This window comes from Orcinus orca, chromosome 16, assembly GCF_937001465.1.
Source record: "Orcinus orca chromosome 16, mOrcOrc1.1, whole genome shotgun sequence".
In the NCBI taxonomy this organism is placed as follows: Eukaryota; Metazoa; Chordata; class Mammalia; order Artiodactyla; family Delphinidae; genus Orcinus; species Orcinus orca.
This window is the reverse complement of record NC_064574.1, coordinates 79,955,682-79,979,197: the sequence shown is the minus strand read 5'-3', so window position 1 is coordinate 79,979,197 and position 23,516 is coordinate 79,955,682. Positions and strand designations below refer to the sequence as shown.

The window sequence follows — 23,516 nt, the reverse complement described above, 5'->3', positions numbered from 1 at the left end:
CAAAGCACTTATAAATGAGGGCGCTTCTGGGTGTTAATCCTCGCGAGGTCCCCGGGAGGGAGACGGTGTTCCCATTTTACAGACGGGAAGGTGGAGGCTTGGTGAGCTGAGTTAGGTGACCTGCTCTCATCCCTCTGGTCCCAAATGCCCGGCTCCTACCCGCTGCACCACGGTGTCCTCTTGGGAGGTGGGCACTGGAGTGACTGTTCTCGCTGACCAGTGGGAAATACTGGTTTGCTCTCCGGAGCGCTGGTGCCCTTGTCCGGGAATTACAGCAAATGACAGAAGCGTCCACTCGTTCCTCTTGCAGCCTCCTCCCTGTGGCGGCTCTGTTCGGCCGCACCCCCTCAGCAGCCCCTCGTTGGCCTGGCTGGCTGGAAATGCCAGCCTCAGCATTAGAAAACTTGGTCGGGTGAAGGGTTAAATACGTTGAAATAAGCCTGGTCCTCACAAAAGAAGTGGTATTTACACCCCGTCCGTTTATGGAAATACTTGCTGGAGGAAAACAACCACAACATTGTGCATGTTTTTAGGAGGAGAATGGCCAGAGTGTCTTTAATTCACTGTTTACCCGTGAGAATTACTCCCAGGAGTAATCCTGCAATAAAATCTTCTTGGGCTATGAGAATAGAAAGAAATTGAATCAAAAGACTCCATTTCCACTTGTATTTATTCAGTCTGGGAAATTCAGTGGGCCGGAGCGCTAGTATCAGCAGGGGATTCCTTGCTCCTAGCGTTAAATTACTGTCATAATCGCTCAATTATTTCTTCCTTGTACTGTTTAAAATAAAAATCCATCACATTCTCTGTTTTTTTCTAGCATTTATTAGGTTGAGTGTTTAGGAAAATCAATTATAGTCAGTCAGGCATGAATTGATGAATGTTTCTTGTAATAATTGTCAGTTGTTAAACTGAATGTACTTTCTCTTTACACCCTTTTCACTTCCTTCAGAGGGCAGAGGTGGCTCAGAGAGAGGCGGAGACCTTGAGGGAGCAGCTCTTGTCGGCCAACCACTCTCTCCAGCTGGCCTCCCAGATCCAGAAGGCGCCGGACGTGGTGGGTAGCCCAGCCCCGCGGGGACCCCGTCGCCTCGCATCTGTACCTCTGTGTGTTAACAGCCGCTTTCTTCTTTGGCTTTAGAGCGTCCCTTTTCGGGGGTGATGTTTGAAACAGTCCTGCTGCCTCGGTGGGGAGTGCGTGTAACAGTCTGGGGATGGAACCCAGTAGCGTCAGAGGGAAGAGCTTTACTGGTTGTGCGTCGGTGCCCGGTGGTCAGCGTGACGCCCACCCGGTGGAGAGCCCATCACCAAGAGAGCATCTTCCCAGTTAGACTGGTGGGTGGACCGCTGGCAGATGGGTGGCGATCCGAGGCTGGAGGCTTGCAGGACTGCACAGGAGAATTGGAGGTTTGGTCTTCTGGATGTGTCCTTCCAGAGCGGAAAACAGTTCATGACGTGGGAGGAGCGGGGGAGGTAATAACACAACCCGCTCTGAGTCCGCGTGATAGTCAGGATCTCGCCTGACGTGCGGGCATTCAAGAGGAGCCAGGCACACATCTCAGACCTTTGCCTCTTGACTTTTCTAAGGCTAATGAAAATTGCTCTTAGCTGGAACTTGCCCAGCTCGATCAAGGCGGCTTTGAACTATCGGACTCCAGACTCTTTCCTTCAATGCTGTGCAGCAGTACAGAGCGGCGGTGTCATTAAGACCGTGGCCACTGGAGCCAAACCCCTGGGTTCCGAACCCAGCTCTGCAGCTTATCAGCTGTGTGACTTGGGGCAAGTGGCTTAACCTCCCTGAGTCTCAGTTGCATCATCCATAAAATGGGTTTTTACAAGCGTTCTGGAAATTACTCTGAGCGAAGCCTCTAGAGCACGTCCTGCCACATAATCCGTCCTCAGCCAACCTTAGCGGTTAGGCTGGCTGTGGTTGGCATCAGCACTCTGGTCCAGGAGCCCCGGTTTCAGAGCCAACTCCGTCCTAGTTCACATACAGTGATTAACTCAGGTGGTGGCACTTACGAGGCCTGGTGTGCAGAATGAGGAGGAAGTAAGTGGTCCTGAGGTCCCTGCAGCTCTGATGGCCTGTGATGGGTGAATTGCACTTGTAGCTGTCCTTTTACTTAATAAAGGGTTGGGGAGCCCTTGCTGTGTGCCGGGACCCGCAGTGGATCCTGGGAGAGCCAGGAGGGACGAGCCAGGCCCTTCCTGGAGAGAGGACGGTCCAGTGGGAGATGTGCTGCTGTAATAAGGTCACCAATCAGTTTGACTACCACTACCCCCACCCGACCCATGAAGCAGGGCATTGTTATTTCTTTATATAGATGAGGAAACGGAAGCTCCCTGGATGTAAGCCCCTTGCCCCAGAACGCTTGGCCCCAGCGGCCAAGCCAGGACTCAGCAGGGGCCTCTGCCGCCCCAGACCGGAGCTTTTAAATTATTCCCCAGGAATGGGTCCAAAGCAAAGTTTTAGTGTGAGGACCCCTTTTAAGACTGGATTTTTGTTTTCTGTCTTTAAGTTCACCTTAACTAAAACATGACTTAAGTGTTTCAGGCTACAGAGAAAAGTTTCCCATTTAAGGAACCATCACAACCTTTATACTTCATGGACTCTGGTATTAATTTTGCCTGAAATGTCCCCTTGGCTGTGTCACGGTGCCCTTGTCCAAGTTTACCTGGACTGGACCCAGCACCGGAGCCGAGGCGGGAGGAAGCCCTCGAGGATGGAATCGGTGCGGCTTCTCCTGGCCTCTGTGGTCGCTCAGGGTCCTCTCGAGAAAGCCGTGCATCGTGTGTCTACCCGGGGCTCCTGAACTAAATGTTTTGATTGAAAGGATTTCTGGCACCAGCCTGGACTGCAGCAGCCGAAACATTTCAGAAGGAAATGAATGTTTTCGCAGGTAGAGCAAGTTGTGGGTCCTCGGGGTGCTTAAACACTGCGGCATCGGCTAAGTGCAGTGTTTACATGGTCCCGCTTCGGCCTCCCGCGAGCCGGCCCTGCCAGGGCTCCCCTCAGGGACACGTTCCCGTGTAGCCCGGCAGCTCCAGCCCCAGCCCCAGCCCCAGCCCGTTGGGGAGCAAACGAGCAAGCGTAGGAAACCAGGCCAGCGGCACGATGTCTGTTGGGCTTGGCTGGCAGAACTAGGTAGAGAAACGGTGGAGTCTGTAGATCCAGCAAAAGCCAAAACCGGGCCATTGGGCCATTGGAATCACCAATTCTGGAAGGCGAGCCGCCAGTCAGCCAGCCCCTGCTCCGCATCAGAGGCCGGGCGGGACCCTGTGCCGTTGTGTCTTTGCTGCGTCGTGATGCCACAGTCGTTAGAGCACGGTTTTATTACCTTCATTTTGTAGGTAAGCAAACGGGCTCAGAGGAGTTAAGTAATCTGCCCAAGGTCACACAGCTGGGAAATGACCGAGCTGGAATATGATCCCGAGTTTGTCCTGCTCCCAATCCACTCTTTACCCCTCCATCGAGCCACCCCTGCTTCGTGCGCGTTCAAGGAGACAGGAGGCGTGCAGGCCCTTTGTCAAGTATTTACAGGCAAATGTTAGTTTGGGGCTCTGGTGCGCCACACCAGGCCGCCTTAAACCTAAATGTCTGTCTGTCCATCAGGTGAATATACTGGACATAGTCGGCATATGTCGGCCACTTAGTGTTGGCAGGAATAGCGGGGTGATGAGAAGGAAGGAGAACTGAGCCTCTCGTTCCCTCAACCCTCCCCGGGGAGATTAGCCTAGACTCCGAGTGTTTGCCTCGTAGGCTGGGGTCCCGGCCCACCGTCACCGCACATCAGGTTTCCCTCGTGTTCAGTGAAGCTCCTGCATCTCGTGTGAAATTGGCTGCAGGGTAACAGAGATCATTATCTGGCTCCTTCCGGCCTCGGTGTTCTGGTCTCTGTAGGAGGATTTACGTGAGCTGTGATAGTTCACACAAGCGGTTTGGCAGAAGGGGGCGGGCGGTTCCGAGGGACAAGGTTTAATGGGGTACTCCCTCAGCGACTTCGGTTTCTGGGTTCATTCTCCCCTTGGGAAACATGGGGAACACAGGCACCGTGGGGAACGCAGGCCCTTACCCCTGAAGCCTGGAGCCTGGGCAGGTCCCCCTGGGAGAGACTCTCGGGACCCCATTCTGGTGCCCACCGGGACCTGTTGTCAGACTGAGGGAAGTCAGTTTCTGTTCCTTCCTTCCAAGGCTTGTCCAAGCCAGGGTCCTGACCCTGGACCCCATCAGAATGATGAGGGAGTCCTTGGGCCCTACCCCAGCCCCCTGAACCACAGCTGCCAGGGCAGGGCCCAGCTCCCAAGGGGTTTGGGTGGGGCTGAGGCGAGGCCTGGACAGACACGAGGGAGCCAGTGGTCCTGAGTCCCTGAATCCACCTTTGCTTCCCTTCTCAGTAATGATCTCAAGGGCACCTGAACTGCCAGACGCCGACCCCCCTGCAGTTTTCCACGCCCCACCTCACCCCCCACCTTACCCAGCACCTTGTGCACCCTGTCGTACCACCTCCTTTTAGCTGGTGCCCACGGACCGACAGGCCCAGCTCCATCACCCAGGTGCGGGCCTCTCCCTCCACCCGCAGCCCCGGTCAACTCCCGGGCCCTTGTCTGTTTCTTCCTCCATTTTCTGCTGCGTCTTCACGGTGGGACAACAGGACGCCCTCGTGTTGCAGGTGGGAGCGAGCACGTTTGGGCTCGGAGTAGGGTGGTGTTTTCTATCTTAATTCCAAGGTCTCGCTGCTTTGGGGTATATTGTCTCACCTCAGCTTAGTTTATGCGAGACACAAATGGTGTCTGCTCTGTTATGAATGAGGAATCTGTGGCCCGGGTTCGTGAGTTAATTGATGTGCCTGAGGTCACAAGGTCAGCTTGTGGCCAGACCAGGCTGGGCCCCAAGAGTTGAGCAGCCACCTGTACCCTGGGACTGCCCGTCGCCCGGTACCCATCCTGGACCTAGGGCCACACTGGGAGCTCCTGTTTTTACGCAGGTTCTCTGAACCCTCATCCCTGCTGTGATTTGCACTCGCCCATTGAAAGCCCCAGATCACCTTTCGGCTTGTGTTACAGATTCTTTCCCTAAGAGCACTTGAAACAGTTGCTATGGCTGCCATCCCTCAGGTTGGACGATGGATAAATAAGTTAAATTAGATACCGTGCCACAGCCTAGACGCACCATGAGGCCAACCTCCCTGGGTATCACTTTCATCGTGTCCCCCTGCTGAGTCCAGGCCCCTCCTGCCACCCTCCCGAGCCGTCACTTTCAGGTGCCAACATGCTCAGTCCTCTTCGAGCCAGCCTCTCGGCATTGATCACCCCTTGCTCGTGCCCTGCTCCCTGCCCCTCCCACCCCTGTGCCCGCCTGTGGGGTCCCCGCCCTGAGACGGAGCAAGATCCACCAGCCCGCCTACACCCCCCGTCCCTCCTCAGGACCCCCCCCACGCGCTCCTCCCCCGTCCTCACTGCTGGCAGGACTTGTCTGCGGTCCCTTGGCTCCTGACCTGGGTTCTGGCCAGAGTTGTCTAGGGCGGCGCTTCCTAAATTCTCTGTGGTGAAGGATGGTTTTATTTGTTTTGTTTTGTTTTGAATTTCCAATCTGTTGCAGACTGATAGTTTTACAAAAGACAATAAAAATGTCACAGCAAAGTCAGATTGCTATAAAAGTTTCTAAACACTTACTCTCAATTTCTGTGCTTGTCTCACTGTGTACCAGCCACGGTGTGTGAGTTGGCACCAGTCCGTGGAGCCCACGCTGAACAGAACGGGTCTGGACAGCATGTGCCTCTTTAATAAGTTGGCGGGAAGATGCTCACTGGGGCCCCAGGGCCACGGGCAGATCCGCCAGAAGTTAGGGGAAGTGAAGGACTTACTTTATAACATTATACAAACCAGAGACAGACGGGGCTCCCTTCTTCGCCCACAAAACTTCACATTCTTACATGGTAAAGGCCTTAATTTCCTGGGAGGGAGACATGAAAAATTATTTCCATGGTGACTGGCTGTCCCCAAATGGTGAAAACCCTGTGACAGGCACATCATGCATGGAATGGCAGGGCTGCCCCTGCCAACTGGGGCTGTAGCTGCCACTGTTTCCGCCCCAGTATAGGCCAAATCAGGGTGTGCAGCGGTGCACTTCCGGGGGCAAGGGGACAACAGCCAGGATGGTGGCGTTCTACGCTGCAGTGTGAGCCGCGTCCCCAGGTCGCTGCTGTCACAGGGACCTTGCGGTCCTGCCCTTCCTGTCCCCCTCAGTCATGCCCAGAAGTGCTCCGCCCGGCACTTCCAGACAAGCTTCCAGAACCATTCAGGAGCTATGATTACTTCTAAAACTTGAGAAAAGTACTGCTTTCATCCTTGGGAAGTGGAAATAAGAATTTGACTTTAAAAAAAAATACCTTTTCCCTGTTTTGCATTTTTTCCAAAATGAGCACATCTCAGGGGTGGGGAGTAAGTTTTTTAAAACAGCAATTATCAAAAGAATTCCTGCGCAAAGGAACCCAAATATGCACCTTCCACGTCTTTTAACTCTTTTTTTTAAAATGCTGAGAATCAATTTGTCAAACAGTATCTCAGCTTCTAGGTAACAGAGTGATGAATCAAAAGGACACTGCATCTCATCTTGTGGTAAAAAGTCCGAATGCTTTGGAACATTCCAGGAGCTGTCCTCAGAGCCCTCCCCTCTGGCATCCCCAGCCATCAGCCAGGCCCTTTCCACCACCTCCTTCAGGTCTCTGCTCAAATGTCACCATCTCAGTGCGGTTTTTCCCGACCACATTATTAAAAGCCCCAGCTGCCCCTTCCCTGCTTCAGTTTTTCCGTGGCATTTGTCATCATCCGACACACTCTCTGCTACTAATAAGCATATTTAAGGCATCTCATCCCTGCCCCATCCCACTGGACCAGAAGCCCTGTGAGGACAGGGACTTCTGTCCTTTTGTCCCCTGCTGTGTGCCTGCTACATGGTGGGTACTCGGTAAATGCTTGTCAAACAGACGAATCCAGGTGGCAGCTCCCCGTGCAGACGAGAAGGTCGGGGGGAGGGCGACGGGCAGGTGCGGTCCAAGCAGAGGCAGGACGTGATGCCGTATCGTCCACACCACCAACCACATCCTTCCCACTGCCTGCTTCTCGCCTCGGTTGCCAGCACCGGTAACCCCAAGCGCCCGTCCGAGGCCGGCGCGGTTTTGTCATCTCCTTTCTCCTCCGCAGGAGCAGGCCATAGAGGTCCTCACCCGCTCCAGCCTGGAAGTTGAGTTGGCCGCCAAAGAGCGGGAGATCGCGCAGCTGGTGGAGGACGTGCAGAGACTCCAGGCCAGCCTCACGAAGCTGCGCGAGAACTCGGCCAGCCAGATCTCCCAGCTCGAGCAGCAGCTGAGTGCCAAGAACAGCACCCTCAAAGTAAGGGCGCCGGGGGCCCCAGGGGCCGGGGGAGGGCCCGCACGCGCACACCCCACCTCCCTCCCACGTGGCCCCGGAAGGAGCCCGGGCTCGGCACGGGGGGTCCGGCTCCCCGCCGACACCCCGAGCTCTTCAGCGGGGCACTTCGGCCCCCAGTGTAGTGACCACGGCAGGGGGGTCTCGCCTCAAAGCCAACTAACTCATTTGCCCCGCCGTAGCCGTTGCACACATGGATCTCGTTTTTGTTGTCTGCAAAGGTCATGGTTAAAACTCCTTCTCTTTTGAAAGCAGAAGTGACTGTTGGGGTTTATCTCAGGTGAGCTGCAGCCATCAGCCAAGTCTTTCCCTCCAGTGAGACCAGTATAAGGAGGCGTGAGGTCCCCTGGACACGTCACTCAGAAGCTCCATCAGGGCTCTTGTCTGGAGAACACCTTGTCCTGACTGACAGCAGGCATGGCAGCCTTGACCTCTGTGAGGCAGCCAGAAGCAGAGCCCTGAAGCCCAAGGCAGCGAGGCGGGATGGGCCTTGACCCCTCCCGTCAGCCCCTGCCCAGGCGGCACGTCCCTCCTGGTCCGCTGTCCTCGCACGCAGCCCGTTGTAGAAACCCCGATCCTAGGTGCCCACCTGCCCACAGCACACCGCCTGGGCTGGAGTGCCGTCGGGGCGCAGGCCATCCGCAGACGCGTTAGTGCAGCTCTGCCGGCCTTCCCTGGCTCCTGGAGAAGGTGCCAGCGGGAGGACCCAGCACACCGAGACCCCAGCCCGCCCTGTGCCCAAACAACATGAAAGCCAGGGGTTCGTGGAGGGCACATCTGCACCGAGCCCCGTGGGCCCTGCTCCCCACCTGCAGGGATGGTTTTGACCCTCAGGCCTGTGCCAGGCGCCGGGGCCCGGAGCGTGGTGTTGCTTCAGCACGGGGAGCTCCCACCATCAGCCGCTGGTCTCCCTCCGGCGTCTTCAGCAGTCTAGCCGAAAGCTAGATCCTCTAGGGGCTTCTCATAAATTGGTGTCCCACATTCAGAACCCAGAACCTTTTACGTTATATTTTTTTAATTACACTTTATTTAAGGTATTCCCAATCTGTTGAAGTTAGCATAATGTGGAGATAGTCGTGGCACCCCAGATTCACACGTCAGAGCCAGCAGGGACTCCTCGGTGGTATCTTATTTGACAGGGAAGAGACAGGACCGGCGAGGGCGCGGCATCGGCTCTGCCGTCCCCGCTCCACCGGGCCCCCCCCCCCCCCGCCCCCGCTCAGCGCCCATTCGAGGCGGGTGTGAATGGATAAGTGACCGACTGCCAATTGTAGTCTCTGTGCTCTAAAGAAAGTGGATCAGAGTTGGTTGTAAAAACGTCAGGAAAACTTTTTCTTATGTAAGGTAATTCCAGAATGTGGTTAGGCCCATTTTGATTTTTTTTTTTTAGTTGAGATTTTTTTTTTTCCTCCACGCATGACCACGTTTCCGAGGCAGAACTCAGTCTCCAGCAAGTCTTGTCCTCCCGGCAGCCCCCTGGCCTGACCTCGCTGGCGCCGGGGCACCCACAGCTCAGCCTCACTAGATCCTTCTCTGCCTCTTTGGGTGGATTTCATCCACTGTCTGAGAAACTGCCGGGTGCCCGGGCCCCGCGGAGGAGACGGTCCTGCCGGGATGGGGAGATGCTTGAGGCCCGGTCACATTGAGGCTCTCATCAGCCTGCCCACTGAGCGCCAGTACTCACTTTTTATTTCCAGATTCAGTGTCATTTCCTCGCGTTATAGCCATTTCTGACCCCAGCAGTGGCCCCGCTATTGGATAATTGGCCTTCCCCTCCTTTGTTACAGTTAAAGGCTTCGACTCCAGTACATGATGCGTTTGACTACATGAGAGGGAGGCTGTAGGCCTTACGTTTTTTATTACAGAGCAATTTCTTCTAAATCAGTTAAGGTTTTAATGTTTGCCTTCACCAAAAATGAAACGCAGTTTCACAAATTAATGTTCTTTATCTGTATCTTGGGGGAATTCTTTAATACTCTGCAGTTAATGAAACAATTCGGCAATACTTCTTCCAAAATTATTACTCCCTTATCTTCATCTGATCTAATAATCAAAACATGTCCTCTAGTAGCAAGACTTCTCTGAGTTTAATTATCTTAACCCCTTGTCGCCAGGAGTGAAGCTCTCCCTGATATCGAACCCACACACAGAAGGTATCCGCCTTCCCCAAACGGGCCCGTCAGCCTCCCTCGCCCAAGGGAATAAGGTTAATTGAATGAGATACTTCCCTGGGCTTTTTTTTTCTCCTAACATGTATAATTTATAGTCTCAAATCTAAACTAAGCAGTGAAACAATTACTAGAAAAATATTTTATGAATGAGACCTGTCAAATGGACCACCTGATGCTTTTGTGGCGGGGGTCTGGGGCCCAGCCGTGGTGGCCGCTGGAAGCAGCCGGGAGCCGCCCCTGAGCTTCCCATTTCCTCCTCCTCCCGCCTCCACCATCCCCAACCCCCCGACACCCCGGCTTTTCCATCTTGGACGGTGCTGTCCAGCTTTGTGGGCTCGGGTTGGGATCTACGTCTGAAGATGCTCCAGCCTCCAGCTGTCTCTCCGCATCCTGGCGTGGTGGGTGGTTTCACCATGGACGCTGACCATGACCTCGGAGAGAAATGCTTATGTGCTTGATGACGGTGACTGAAGGGATGAGGGGCACTGGTCTCACAAGGGCAGGCGGTGTAACGGACAAGTCTTTTTTTTTTTTTTTTTTTTTGGCCATGCCGTGTGGCACGCAGGATCCCGGCCAGGGATCGAACCCGCGCCCGCTCACAGTGGAAGAGCGGCGTCTCAACCACTGGACCGCCAGGGAAGTCTCACGGACAAGTCTTGAGATTATGGAGTCTTGAGCTGACTGGGGGTCTCCTCCACCAGGACCCCCTGGGGGTGCACTCTGTAATGGAACACGTCTGGGGACTAAGTGGTTTGCTTTTCCAAGCACCTTGAAACACTCCCTCTCTTTGCGACTAATGCTCTCTTCCCTTCGCCTTCGTAACTGATTGATAATTATGAGGATGAATTGCCAGTTGGATGTTTACCAGTCTCTCTCCCCGTACTCTGCTTTTTCAAGCCAAGTTCACCATCACTAGCCGCATACAGCGGTGCATCCTCTAACCTTCAAATAGACATGAAAACCAGCTCAGAAGTGGGAGCTGTTTCCTCCCGCCTGATCTGACAGGTACTGCAGCACCGTGCCGCTTGTCGAGGATAATCCCGTGTTCATAATTAGTGAAATAACGCGACTGCCATTGCGAGGCTGCTGCTTTTGATAACGCTATTCTGGGGCCTTCTGTTGGAACGCTTCAGTACAGAGGCAGTGTGACGCGGCAGTCACCTGCGCTCCACTCGCTAGGGCACAGGAGACGATGCTACCAATAGCTCAGGTTTAAGATGGGGGTTTGTAAGGACTGACTGAGGCCCATCTCCCCTAGGGAGATATGATATTTTCTGCAGTTGCTTTAAAGATCAGCACTTCTCACTGGGCGGGTGGGCGGGTGGGCAGGTGTGCTCCATTCACCTGGGGGCCTTTTTCCAAACTGCACAAGCCTCCCCAACCCTCCGCACCCCTCACGCCACCTCCCGAGGTTCCAATGGGTCCTTTTGAGCCCCTGTGGGGCACACTGTGTCCCTCGCGGGGTGGGGACAGGACCAAAGACCGACAACCACTTCTCTGCACTCGTTCAGCGCCTTTAATTCTGGACGCTGCCTCTGTGGTTACATAAGTTCCCTCACCGGCCGTGTGTTTCCTCTGCACCGGGGCTGCCCTTGACCGCGTTTTAACGAGCATCTCATCATCGTCTCAGTGTGTGAAGCTCCGACATCCACGTTCCGTTGGTCGCTTGCCGCGGGTGGGCGTGATGATAATCGCTGTCTCGGGGAGGGGGTGCCAGCCAGCCCGTGGCTGTAGCGGGGAGGCCTGTGTGTCCTTCCATGGCCCCTGCCCTCCCTGGACGGCACGGGTGAGTTTTAACGTCACACATCCCGGTATCAGAGAGCCCGGGAGCCGAGCCTCCCTGAGCCTCGTCCTGGCTGCATCTTGAAGGCACTGTGAGCACAGATTGAAGGAAGCCATCTGTGCAATTGAAGGAAGCAGTGAGCCTTCCACGGGGAGGAGGGGGGTGAAGGGGGCCCCGGGAAGGGAGGCAGCAGCGGAGATGCCCCAGAGGGAAGAAACCGAGGGCCTCTTCCCTCTGGGGCATCGTGCTAGAGGCCTCAAGACCAGTTATCTGCATTGAGGTCACAAGTAAATCGCTGCAAACCGGTGGGCATTACTGGAAATGCTTCAGGGAGCTAACTGTGGGAACCTACGGTGAATCCTCTTAGACACACGTGCCCCTGGTCACTGGGTGAGTAAATCTAGATACTCACCTGCAGACGATCCCCAGCTTGTGGCCCACTTAGCCAACCATACCGTGTCCAAGTAGCTGAAATACTGAGCCAGGACCTTCCTGGACGATGGTGGCACGATTCCGTGAGAAGGAGCTGCTCCCGTCCGCCCTGTGCCTGGGTCACAGTTCATGGAGGCTGGAGGTGACTTGTGATGGGGTTGCCACACAGGGGTCCCCCTTGTGTCTCCAGAGCCACGCTTCTCCAGCTGGCAGCAAGGCCTCCAATGTCATGGTCGCTCTCCCCACCCCCTGGCCTGGGGGCGGGGGGTCTCCCCTTTTTGTCTTGCATTCTCAGCCTCCCCGTAGTGCACGCATAGCGCCCACCTTGGGCGTCCCTGGGCTTCTCCCCCAGGCCAGCCTCAGCAGATCCTAAATTTACGTAACTGCCACCTCTCACCAAGGAACAGTGGAGACCTGAGGGGGTCCCCGTTCAGGTGAAAAGGAGGGGCACGCTGCCTAGTTCCAGACCCCAGAGAGGCAGAGTCAACCTCGGACCCCTGCCCGGACCAGGGAGCCCAGTCACACCCGCTGGGTTCTGACTGGTGGCCCCTCAGCCCCGGGGTCCACGTCAGGATGAGGGGTCACACACCGATGCCCCTAACCTGAGCTGTGGGTCTTCAGACAGCGCTGCCGAAAGCCTGGCTCCGATCATCCCAGAGGAAGAAGACAGAGCTGCCTGTAAACCGCAACAGTCGCCTCTCCGGCCCCGTCCGTTGTGTGGCAAAGGCGTGTTGCTACCTTGACCCCTTGCTGTGCAACCCGGAGGACGAGGTCTTTCGAGGGTCTTTGCATTAGTCTCTGTGCCAGAGGTCCCTTAAGTTGGTAGCCCTAGGCCCCATGTTATAACTTGACTAAGACAGATATCTTTTATAAATTCAGTACCTAATTTGCTGCACACCAAAATGCTTTGCATTTTAAATTAAATTACCTCATTATTTGAGTCTTAGCCAGGATTTTAAGAACTTCAGATAGGTAATGCTTCTAGCAATTCAAGAAACATTTGATGAGCTCCTACTAAGTCTGGAACCACATACGTGCTCTATAGTATTAAACGTGTGTGATTAATGTATCATAAAACCACCGTGTTTGAGGGGTGCTTGCAGCCTGCACTTGTGCATCCGACATTTCCTCACCACTGTCCTCTGGAAACCCTTCTTCTTACTCTTCCCCCCCTTCCCATATGAGGAGCGTGGGGCCCGACAGCCTAAGCCCGTCACCCAGGGTCACAGCAAAGTGGGACTGAGCTCGAAGCCCAGCTCCGCCCTAGACCTTTCCTCCCCTCTCTATACAAGGTCAGAGTGGGTTCCTTTACAAGAGCCCCTTTTCAGGAAGGCGACCCGCCTGCCGGATTCTGCATTCATGGCGCAGGATGTGGGGCTGCCTTTCCTGCCATCGGCATCAGACAGCCAGAGCTGCTCTGGGCCTCCGTCCTCCTCCATGGATCTGCCAAAGAGCCGCAGGGACGCTCGGAGGTGGCAGACTGGGCTGTGGGGAACGTCGTAAATGGAGCGCCTGGATCGAGGACCACAGAGTGTCTTCAGAACCCTTTAGTCGTATTCAGTACCACCCACCAGGGATAAAGTAGTCATAACTACAGTAATAACAGTCACCATCGTTACTGAGTGCTTTACCACAGGCTAAGCACTCAGTATTGCAGCTGGGGCTCTTGTCTCTGCATGTTCCACATCCACGGATTCGGAGGGCCGAGTGCCCTATGCCATTCTGTGTAAGGGGCTAGAGCATCTGCAGACTTGGTACCACAGGGGTCCTGGAGCCAGATCCGCCGTGGGTACCAAGGGACGACGGTTCCATTTAGTCCTCAGGAGAGCACTGTCCCGTGTGTACCATTATCCCCATTTTATAGATGAAGAAACCGAGGCTTAGAGAAGTTCAGTGTCTTTTCCAAGGTCACTCTGCAGCTAAGTGGTGGAGCCAGGACTTGGCCCGGGGCTGTCGGGTCCCAGCCCGCCGGTGCCTCACTGCTTCCTGCACTTGCTCTGGGCAGCCTCGGGCTCTGCCACGGCCTTTGGTGCAGACCCCCTGTGGGTTTTTTTTTTCCTTTGTTTCTCTGGACGGACAGACAGATGCTCTGCAGACGTGTCGCGATGACTGGATAAGATGACATGTGAGGTGCGGAGCCGGGCCTGGGATCTAGGAGCACCTGCTGCCCTTTCCGGGCAGGACCCCCTGAAACCAGACGTTACGGGCGCCCAGCAAGGAGTTTCTGGCCAAAGAACAGAGCTGAGGGCACTTGGGCTCTTGCCTGTGTGGGCCCACGCCGCCTGCCGCCTGCCTCCTGCCCCGGCCCACCCCCAGCCTGCCGCCACACGCGGGGTCCTGAGACGGCGCTCCGCTGGGAGCTCGGTGGGGACGGGCTTTGTGAGGCGCCCCCCGCCAGGCCCCCGTCCAGGTGTCTGCTCCACAGAGGTTTGCAGCCGCCATGTTGATTTCTTCCTGACTATGCTGCCCCCCCAGGCAGATGGCAGAAATTTCAGTGGAAGCTGTTTGGTTCTCAGTGAAAACTCATATTTAACCAGACAGATTCCAGCCCGAAAACCTTCTGATCTGGGCTGATCGAAGGCCTGCAGCCGTGCTCTCAGGGAACCCGCAGCAGGACCTGGCAGCGACAGTGGTCCCGCATCGAAGGCCCCTCGGCGCCAGCATCTGCACCGGTTCCTTGTCTCGTGCCCCTTCGCTCGGTACTCGGAGGTCACCGGTCTTCCCGTCTCACAGATGAGCCGCTGATTGACGTGCCCAAAGGGCCCGGCTCGTGAGTGACAGAGCTGACTCCAGGTTCTGGGCCGTGCCAGGTCCAGAAGCTTCGTGTCTGCCGTTCTTCCTGCCCATCTCCTGTTCTCTGAACGTGACCGCTTTTTATGCATGCTCTGCGTGCAGCGTCAGTGAGTCCCACCCTCCGAAGGTGCTTTGCGTCCCGGCAGCGCTGGGCAATCTTGTGTTAGGAAAGGCTTCCCGCTCTCCGACCACAGGGAGGAGAATGAACGAATCGTGTCTTCATGAGCACCTTCTCAGCATCTTTTGTCGGAAAATGAGTGCATGCTACCCTGTTTGATTATGAGGAGAAACCATTGTAATACAGGCAAGAGGTCTTAAAAAGGAACTAGGGCAGAGCAATTCTACACAATGGGAAATACACACACAAGAAACCGCCAGCAAAGGCAAAAGGAAAAGACGGGCTAAATGGGGCCACGTGGGGTTCAGGTGGGAATCTTCTCCCCAAATTCTAGAATGTTCTCAGCCGGCTTTAAACTGTGATCATAGACGTGGCTGGTCAAGTAGAGCCTAAAAAGGTAACTAGAAGCCCTGGGGATGGGAAGGGCCTGTTGATTCAAGAATCGGAATTTGTTCGCCCCAGGCTTGGAAGGATGCTAAAGGGGCAGGACCCCCTGCTGGCTGAGTCTTTGCGTTTTATGTCAAGCTGTCTTCCTTCCCACAGAGAACTCCTTTGGTGGAGGGGGGAAGGGCAAAAACAAACTAGGCCAAAAGCACCTTCAGAGAAGCAAGCACCCTCTGCCACCCACTCTACAGCAAAGGCTCTTCCTGGCAAGAAGGCCCCGCAGGGCTCCGGGCACAAACAGCCACGTGGGTACCACGTGAGCTCACAGAGGTGAATGGAGCACAGCAGAGCATCACTGCATCTGGGAAGCTTGCCAGAGGGCCCCTGACCTTCCCTCTGAAGGGCATTCTAGGGCCAGGGAGTCAGCCATGCCCAGCCGTGGCCCTGCTGGCCAGGGTGCCCTGCCAGGGCCCTACCTGCAGGACCATCTGTCGGAGAAAGCAGTGACCACCCAGCGGACCGGCCTCCGCTGCTAAAATCCCCCGCGTCTGGGGGGACCCTTCCAGAAATACAAACGCATTTTCCCTGGTGCCTATCTGATGCTGACCTCAGTGACAAAAGGGCCGTATCTCTTATCAGCAGGGTCCCACCAAAGGTGTTGATAACTAACCGTACGTGTCAGCTGGCCTCACGTAGTTTGTGAAAAGCCACACGCTGCTTTTCAAACACCGGGAGAGCGTCTCTTCATCCTGTTGGCCATTTTGTGGGATTTCATACAAAATGGCCTTTTCATTGTTCGGTTTTCCACTTCTGTAAAGCCTTTTCCTTCTACTTTCATTGGGGTTTGTTACAACCTTATGGTTGCCGTGTGTCTGTGTGTGTGTGTGTGTGGTGTGCACGCACGCCTGTGCCCACTGAACATCAGGCAACGAGCAAAGGACAAGGGACGACTCCACAGTTGTCACCTTTCACTGTGCATGTCTGGGCTCCCTCGGGGCTGCTGGATGCTTTACAGGGGATGTAGTCAGTGAAGGGTCTTAGCCCGTTGGGGCTGCCATGACGGGATGCCAGAGACCAGGTGATGTAAACAGTTCTGAAGCTGGAAGTCCAAGATGAGGCTCCAGCATTTTCTGTGTACGTTGAGGGCTCCCTTCTTGGTTCACAGACTGCCGTCTTCCCGCTGTGTCCTCACATGGCCCCGAGAGGGGCCTCTCAGGGGTCTCTTTTAAGTCACTAATTCCAGTCATGACCTCGACACCTCCCAATAGCGCCACCTCCTGATGCCATCACCGTGTTGGGGGTTAGGATCTCAACATTGGAATTTGTGGGGACACCACATTCAGTCCATGGCAAAGCCCAGCAGCCTTCTTCAGACACGACCACTAATAAAATCCCTCTCTGTTTTCAGCAACTGGAAGAAAAACTCAAAGGACAGGCTGACTATGAAGAGGTGAAGAAAGAGCTAAAGTAAGTTTGGAGATGCAGCTCGGCCATTCACGAGCCAGGGCTCGTTGGGGCCATGTGCTAAGGAAACCCCGTGTCAGCGGGGGGGGCAGCTGCGGGGCCCCTGGCTCAGGCTCCACCACGGGGCCACATCCGGGGCTACTCGCCGTGGCGGGTGTTTGCACTCAGGCCTGTGCCTGAATTCTTTGGACTTTTTATGGAACTCTGTGCATAAAAGTTACCAGTCTGCACGGAATCAGGGGAGATACTGCCTTTGTAGGAAATATAAAATACGAGCTTACTTTTTAGCTGTAAGTCCCCCAAACAGAAGGAGAACAGAGCAAGGAAACATTTTCCAGTTGAGGCCTCACGCCTCCCTGGCTTAAACTATGGGACTTTGATCCCCCGGCCTCCACCCGAGAGGCAGCAGCTGAAAGCTTGTCACCCTTTGGAGCTGATGCTCACGTTCCCACGCTTAGAAGCTCCCTCCTCGGGCCCCGGCGCCCAGCCTGACCCTCCCGCCTCAAACTCCTTCCCCTGAGCTGCCCTTGGCCCGCCTAGAGCTCACGGGCAGTGCCCCGACAGTGCACACGGCCGCCCCTTGCCCTCCCTCGCCTCGAAGAGTCTCACCCGAGCTGCCCTCTCCTCCCCAGCCAGGTTGGCAAACACTGCAGAGGGGTCCCTGGGCCTGGGTCCCTGCAGGCTCCGGGCCTCTCCCCTGCTGCTGGCCGCCTCTGCTTCCCGGGGGCCTTGCCACGCCCTCGGCATACCCTTCTGCCCCCAGCTGCACCCCGACCCCTCAGCAGACCCCCCAGTGCTCTGCCTGACGGAGGGGACAGATGCCCGCGGCTCCCGGAGCCCCTGCCTCGAAACGACTCCTCTGGTCTCGGCTTCTCCCTCCCGTCTCTCCAGGCTGACCCCGCCACGCTGGTCCCTTCCTTCCTATTCCTCCCATCAGCTCGTTTCGCTCTTGCTGACATTTTTAATTTCTCCTTTTAAAATAAGCCTACACCCACTCCCCATGCTGTTCTTCGGATTCTTAATTCCATTCCCTCAGGTTTGCTAAAAAAGCCCACGTGAAGGCCTCTTCGACCTTCTCGCCCCCTGCGTCAGCAGCCTCCTCCCTGGCGGGGTGACTCCCGGGGGCTCCACTCACTTCTCTCCCCGAGCATCCTCACCCCCCTGACACAGCGGGCCTCTGCACGCCTCCTTGGACACCCCCTCAACTCTCTGCAGGTCCAGCTTCTTTGAGCTCTGTCCTCTCCCCCACCGCATTTCCGGGAGGTATATTTTTTACTTCTCTACCCGCCTCCTCATCCCTTTCCCTCTTCTTCCCGCCTCAAAAGAAAAAAAAAAAAGGGCTTCCCTGGTGGCGCAGTGGTTGAGAGTCCACCTGCCGATGCGGGGGACACGGGTTCGTGACCCGGTCCGGGAAGATCCCACATGCCGCGGAGCGGCTGGGCCCGTGAGCCGTGGCCGCTGAGCCTGCGCGTCCGGAGCCTGTGCTCTGCAATGGGAGAGGCCACAACAGTGAGAAGCCCACGTACCGCAAAAAAAAAAACGAAAACAAAAACAATGTGTGCCCTCCCTAGTGTTGAATCGAAAAAACTGACTTGAAGGCCTTCTCCCGAGCCCCCGCCCTTCCCAGGCTGAGGCCAGGCCCACACCCCCTCCTCTGAGCTCACCTCTCTCACCGAGAACCAAGGCTTCTTGGCCCCAGGCTGCTCCCTCCCAGGTCCGCCTGCCCGGCCACTCGCCGGCCCTCACCCTCTCCCAGGACAGCCGCCCATATTCCTGCCAGGGCTTCTGCTACATCTGCCCAACACGGCCCCAGCGCAGCCCCATTCAGGTGGCTCTTCTGCTAGAAGGTGTCCCTGGCTTCCCAGTTCCTGGTGATCCACATGCCCTCTGGATGCACGCCAGCGCCCGTTCCGTCCCATCTCTTCCCCTGAGGTCCCCACCGTGCCCCACCCCAGGAGTCTGTAAAGCATTTTGCTCCTTCAAGGCCCTTCACAAACACTGACATCTCATGAGACACACCCGTCTCCTGCCCGGGTTTTCTCCCGCTGGTGCTGTTTGGATTTTGTCTTCCACCCAGAATCACTGTAGGGTCCCTGAGGATGAGAAGTGGTTCTGAGTCTGCACAGCGCCAGGCACGTAGTAGGCTGTCGGTAAACTTGGTGAATAAATGAAGAGAGGGCTTCCCTGGTGGCGCAGTGGTTGAGGGTCCGCCTGCCGATGCAGGGGACGTGGGTTCGTGCCCCGGTCCGGGAAGATCCCACATGCCGCGGAGCGGCTGGGCCCGTGAGCCATGGCCACTGAGCCTGCGCGTCTGGAGCCTGTGCTCTGCCGCGGGAGAGGCCACAACAGTGAGAGGCCCGTGTACCGCAAAAAAATAAATTAAAATAAATAAATGAAGAGACACTGATGTTTTCAGTATAAATTCAGACGCACTTAGTCGTTTCTTACATGATCCTAAAGAGGCCCTCAGACAAGAATATAGCTGCAAACAATGTGACAGCCACAAAGAAAAGACGGGCTTGTCCAGACTGCTCGCCTCTTCTCTCCTGGCTGATGCAGTGCGGCCCGAGGCTCTTATGATTCTCGGTAGCAGCTCATCATAAAACAGAATTATGAGCTCCTCGTTCCCGTTTTGTTAGTTTACACGACAGGGGCCACTACAAAGATACAACCACGGGGGAGCTAAGAGCGGTCGGCTCCTCACTGAACCTCCCGGGGGCCGTGGCACAGAGAGCCCCCTGGGCCCTGGGCACGCTGTGCTCTCCGGATGGCACTGCCATTGATCTTGTAGAAGGGCCGAGGCTAGAGTCCCAGCTGGGAGAGTGCAGGAGGCCCGGTGCCCGGGATGGAAGCTGCCCACTTTCTCACCTTCCCGCCTCGAGCGTGAGGGGAACGCCTGGGCTCCTTGGGGCCACATGGACCCACAGGAAGAAAGGAGTGTCCACGTGTGCGGAACGCTGTGAACAGCAGTCCTGGGCACCCGCGCTCACTCAGCTCTCGGACTTGTTGACACAGGCCGAGACCGGAGCAGTTTCCATGGTAAGGAGAACAAAGGAGACGGGAGCCCTCGCGCCCACACCTTGGTAGTGGCTCCTTCCCCAGCCTGGGCTGCGGACGGTCCGCTGCCGCCTTTGAGCCACCCAGCGGTGGGACCTCGCTCCTGGCCCATCCCCGGGCGGCAGCGGCCAGGGGCATCGGTTCCTCTCCCCGGCTTCCTCGTTACAGCTTTTTCAGCCCTTCTCAGCTTTACAAATACATTCCACTTGCAGCAGTGTTACGTCTGCGTTCAACTTAACTTTAAAATTATACTCTGAACAGACCTGGTGTGATTCCATATGGAATGATTTACATGCTGGGCAAGAAACTTTCGCTGGCCAACTGCTAGTCGAATAGTTATTCCAGAGACGCTATCAGATGATAAAGCTGCCAGGGAAGTTGTTAAAGTTGTCAGCTCCTCGGTTCCTGGAGAGCAGGAAGCGGTGACGTGGCCGCTCGTTAGCGCGGCTGCCCCCAAAGGTCCGAGCAGGGCTAACGGCTCTGTCTTGCTCTCCGCAGCATCCTGAAGTCCATGGAGTTTGCTCCGGCCGAGGGAGCTGGGACGCAGGTACATGGTCTCCCTTTGCTTTCCGTGTGCGTGAGCATCCGCGTCACTGCTTCGCCGTCGCGGTGTTTCTCCTCAAGGATATTTCGCCAAGTTAAAGCAAATTATCTTTAACTTAAAAGGGGCAAGAAGAGAAAAGTTAGTGTCTTTGAAACTGGTAGCCGCGTTCACGTGAAATTGCAATTTAACTTGGGCAGGTCCTGAGAACGTGGGTACAAACGATTTCAGGTTGTGTTAAACGAGCAGCCCCAAGTGGACTGACTGACTTAGGAATTTTTATTAGCTACTGCCTCACGTGGACAAGAAACGGGCAAGATGACAATGGCGCACGGTAACCCAGCGGCCAATTAAAATTTTCAGTCATCACGCGGAAGCCCGCTCCCGATGCCCAGAAGGCAGCCTCTGACTCTTGGTGGCTGGCGCCCAGAAGAGATCCCCTTTGCAGGCCTTCCTGACAGGTCTGTGGCTCCCTTGCCTAACAAGGCAGAGGTCTAGATGCTCGGATTTGGGTACAGAAGAGGGAATGATGAGCTGTCTGGAAGCTGTGTGAGCCTAGAAAGAGAGAAATTACTTCAGCCGGAGTGAGTTATCTCAGAAAGGAGCTCGAGTGTTCTCCACGTGCGTGGAGCATCTTCGGGGAGAGGGCGGGGGGTGGTCAGGTCAGAGCCGGGATCCTGGGGGTCCGGCGGCCCCGCAGTGAGCCCCGCTCTGCCCCGTCTAGGACTCATCCAGGCCTCTGGAGGTACTCCTGCTGGAGAAGAACCGCTCGCTGCAGTCCGAGAACGCCGCGCTGCGCATCTCCAACAGCGACCTGAGTGGTAGGTTGACAGGGTCTCGCGTCCGCTTGGCCCCTCCCGGGGTCGAGGAAGAAGAAGACGAACCGTGAGTCTGGGCCGATGCATGGCGGGCGTCACCGGGCGATGAGAACCTTGACTAACGAGTGTCCGTCTCCTCCTCACCCCCCACCCGCCCCCACCCGCTCCGAGACGGTCCAGGCGAGGCGCGAGGCCGCAGGGCGTCTGCGGAGCGCAGGCAGGGCCGTGCTGCGGGAGAGCCCACGAGGGCGCTCGCTCGCGGACGGTGGCTTTTCTGGTCTCTTCTTGGTTGTGCGGCCTCTCCCGTGGTGTTTCCGGGGCTGCTTCCAGGGCCAGGCCCTGCCCTTCCCGGCTCAGTGGAGCTTTTCTTCCTTTGTCAGGTTTTCCTTGGGAACGCCTCCCCCATCCTTAGCCTTTCTTTGCTCGTCCCGAAGTGGTGGCGTCACTGACTGCTTCGGGTTTGGCAGCTGGTAAAGCGTTTAAGAGTGTCTCGGGCTCCGATGATATTTCATTCTTAAAATGTGCGTGCCTTCGATCGAGCGGACTCGGTGCGGTGCGTTCGCCTCAGAGCAAGTGGTGTGAGAATCCGTTGGTCCCAAAATGTCAGTGTTTGCTGCTCCTCAGGTGGGGCCCTTCTGGTTATAGCTCAAACGCTAGAGGCCCGATGAGAGGCCCGCGACCTGCCGACTCTTTACTGTGTGTGGTACCGGCTCCTTGTCACGTTAGGAGTTTGAGTCTATGTCAAGGGGAACTCTCCAGGCTGCAACGTACAAGAAAGGTGCAAACATGAAATGCATGTTGCTTGTTTCCGGGGGGCCTCATTTGGCTAATTTAAAAATTCAATTGAAAAACAAACCAACACACCTCATTGGCCCTTGTTAAAAAAAAAAAATCTGCACTTTTTTTTTTTCCCTTTTGCGGGGCAAACTTTGCATCCTGGTCTTGGTTTTTTTTCCCTTTTGAATCCCCCATAATGCATTATGTTTGCCCTTCCTTGTAGGGTCAGCCAGGAGAAAAGGGAAAGACCAGCCTGAGAGTCGGCGTCCTGGACCTTTGCCGGCCTCCCCTCCTTCTCAGTTGCCCCGCAACACGGGGGAGCAGGCTTCCAATACTAATGGTACACACCAGTTCTCACCAGCGGGGTTAACGCAAGACTTTTTCAGCTCATCCCTGGCAAGCCCCAGCCTGCCCCTGGCTTCTACGGGAAAATTTGCACTAAACTCTCTCCTCCAACGACAGCTAATGCAGTCCTTCTACTCCAAGGCCATGCAGGAAGCAGGAAGCACAAGCATGATTTTTTCAACAGGTCCATACAGCACAAACTCCATATCTTCCCAAAGTCCATTACAACAAAGCCCAGATGTAAATGGCATGGCCCCGTCTCCCAGCCAGTCAGAAAGTGCTGGGAGCGTCTCCGAGGGCGAGGAGATGGACACTGCAGAAATCGCCCGGCAGGTGAAAGAGCAGCTCATCAAGCACAACATCGGGCAGCGCATTTTCGGACACTACGTCCTGGGACTGTCCCAAGGGTCCGTGAGCGAGATTCTGGCCCGACCCAAGCCGTGGAATAAACTGACGGTGCGCGGCAAGGAGCCGTTTCACAAGATGAAGCAGTTCCTCTCGGACGAGCAGAACATCCTGGCTCTTCGCAGCATCCAAGGCAGACAAAGAGGTGAGAGACTCATGGGTTGGTGCCCATGCGTGAGCCCGTCATGGAGAGCTGTGTGTGTGTGTGTGTGTGAGAGAGAGAGATGAGACATCTGTTGTGCATCACACATCAGGTACAGCTCTCAGTCCTGCCATTGCCGGAGCTCAGGGCCGAGGGGCATGAGCTAAGGCTGTTAGACTTGGGGCGGGGGGGTCTGGCCTCTGAAAATCGTTCAGCACCTCACGCGTAGTAGACTCGCTATTTCAGTACCACGTACTGAGTCGGAGGGAATTACCTCACGCTCGATGTTCTGATGCGTTTCGTGTCCAGCGATCCTTCCGGCCTTAGGTGCCGGCCTCACGTGGGGAGGGGCCCGTGGGTACCACCCGGCCCTAGAGCAGCAGCATTGGCCGGGGGCGGTCCTCACGCAACGCTGGGTCCACGCGGAGGGCAAGCCGACCACGTGCGCCCCCCTCCTCCCTCCGCACCAGTGGGAGCGAGGCCCAGGGTCACACTCCCCGTGTTTACGTCCCGCTAGCGATCTGTCTAGCGTTACCGGCGAAACATGCCTGCCTTGAGTAAAATACATGAAAGCTGCATTAAAACACGCTTCCTACCCCCCGCCCATAAAAAGATAAAAAGGCCGTCCAGTCCCTAACTGCCAGAACTCCTTCCCTCTTTAACGACAGGGGATCCTTCTGCTAAGTCAGCAGCGATAGAGGAAGGGGCTCTTCTCAGACGCTCTGGAGATGTAGACTCGGAGAAGGGAGACGCTTCAAACGGCGTCCATGCGCACGAAGGGCACCGAGGCTCTCACGGCGATGTTAGCCGAAATTGACTGTCTCCGCATGATTTATGCGAGCTTTGTTCCGGGGCTGG

General features: G+C 55.9%; 1 protein-coding gene across 6 annotated transcripts in view; it reads left to right on the top strand.

Moving 5' to 3' along the window:
- Positions 1–23,516, top strand: part of CUX1 (cut like homeobox 1) — a 373,427-nt gene that overhangs the window by 281,068 nt on the left and 68,843 nt on the right. For 2 of the 6 annotated variants that reach the window (XM_049698863.1, XM_049698861.1), the window contains exons 10-15: positions 953–1,057; positions 7,204–7,392; positions 16,518–16,576; positions 20,129–20,177; positions 20,896–20,992; positions 21,990–22,661. In XM_049698863.1, the coding sequence (XP_049554820.1) occupies positions 953–1,057; positions 7,204–7,392; positions 16,518–16,576; positions 20,129–20,177; positions 20,896–20,992; positions 21,990–22,661 (1,171 nt within the window). The remainder of the gene's footprint in view (positions 1–952; positions 1,058–7,203; positions 7,393–16,517; positions 16,577–20,128; positions 20,178–20,895; positions 20,993–21,989; positions 22,662–23,516) is intronic. The other 4 variants (XM_049698865.1, XM_049698864.1, XM_049698862.1 and 1 more) reach the window with 3 other exon arrangements.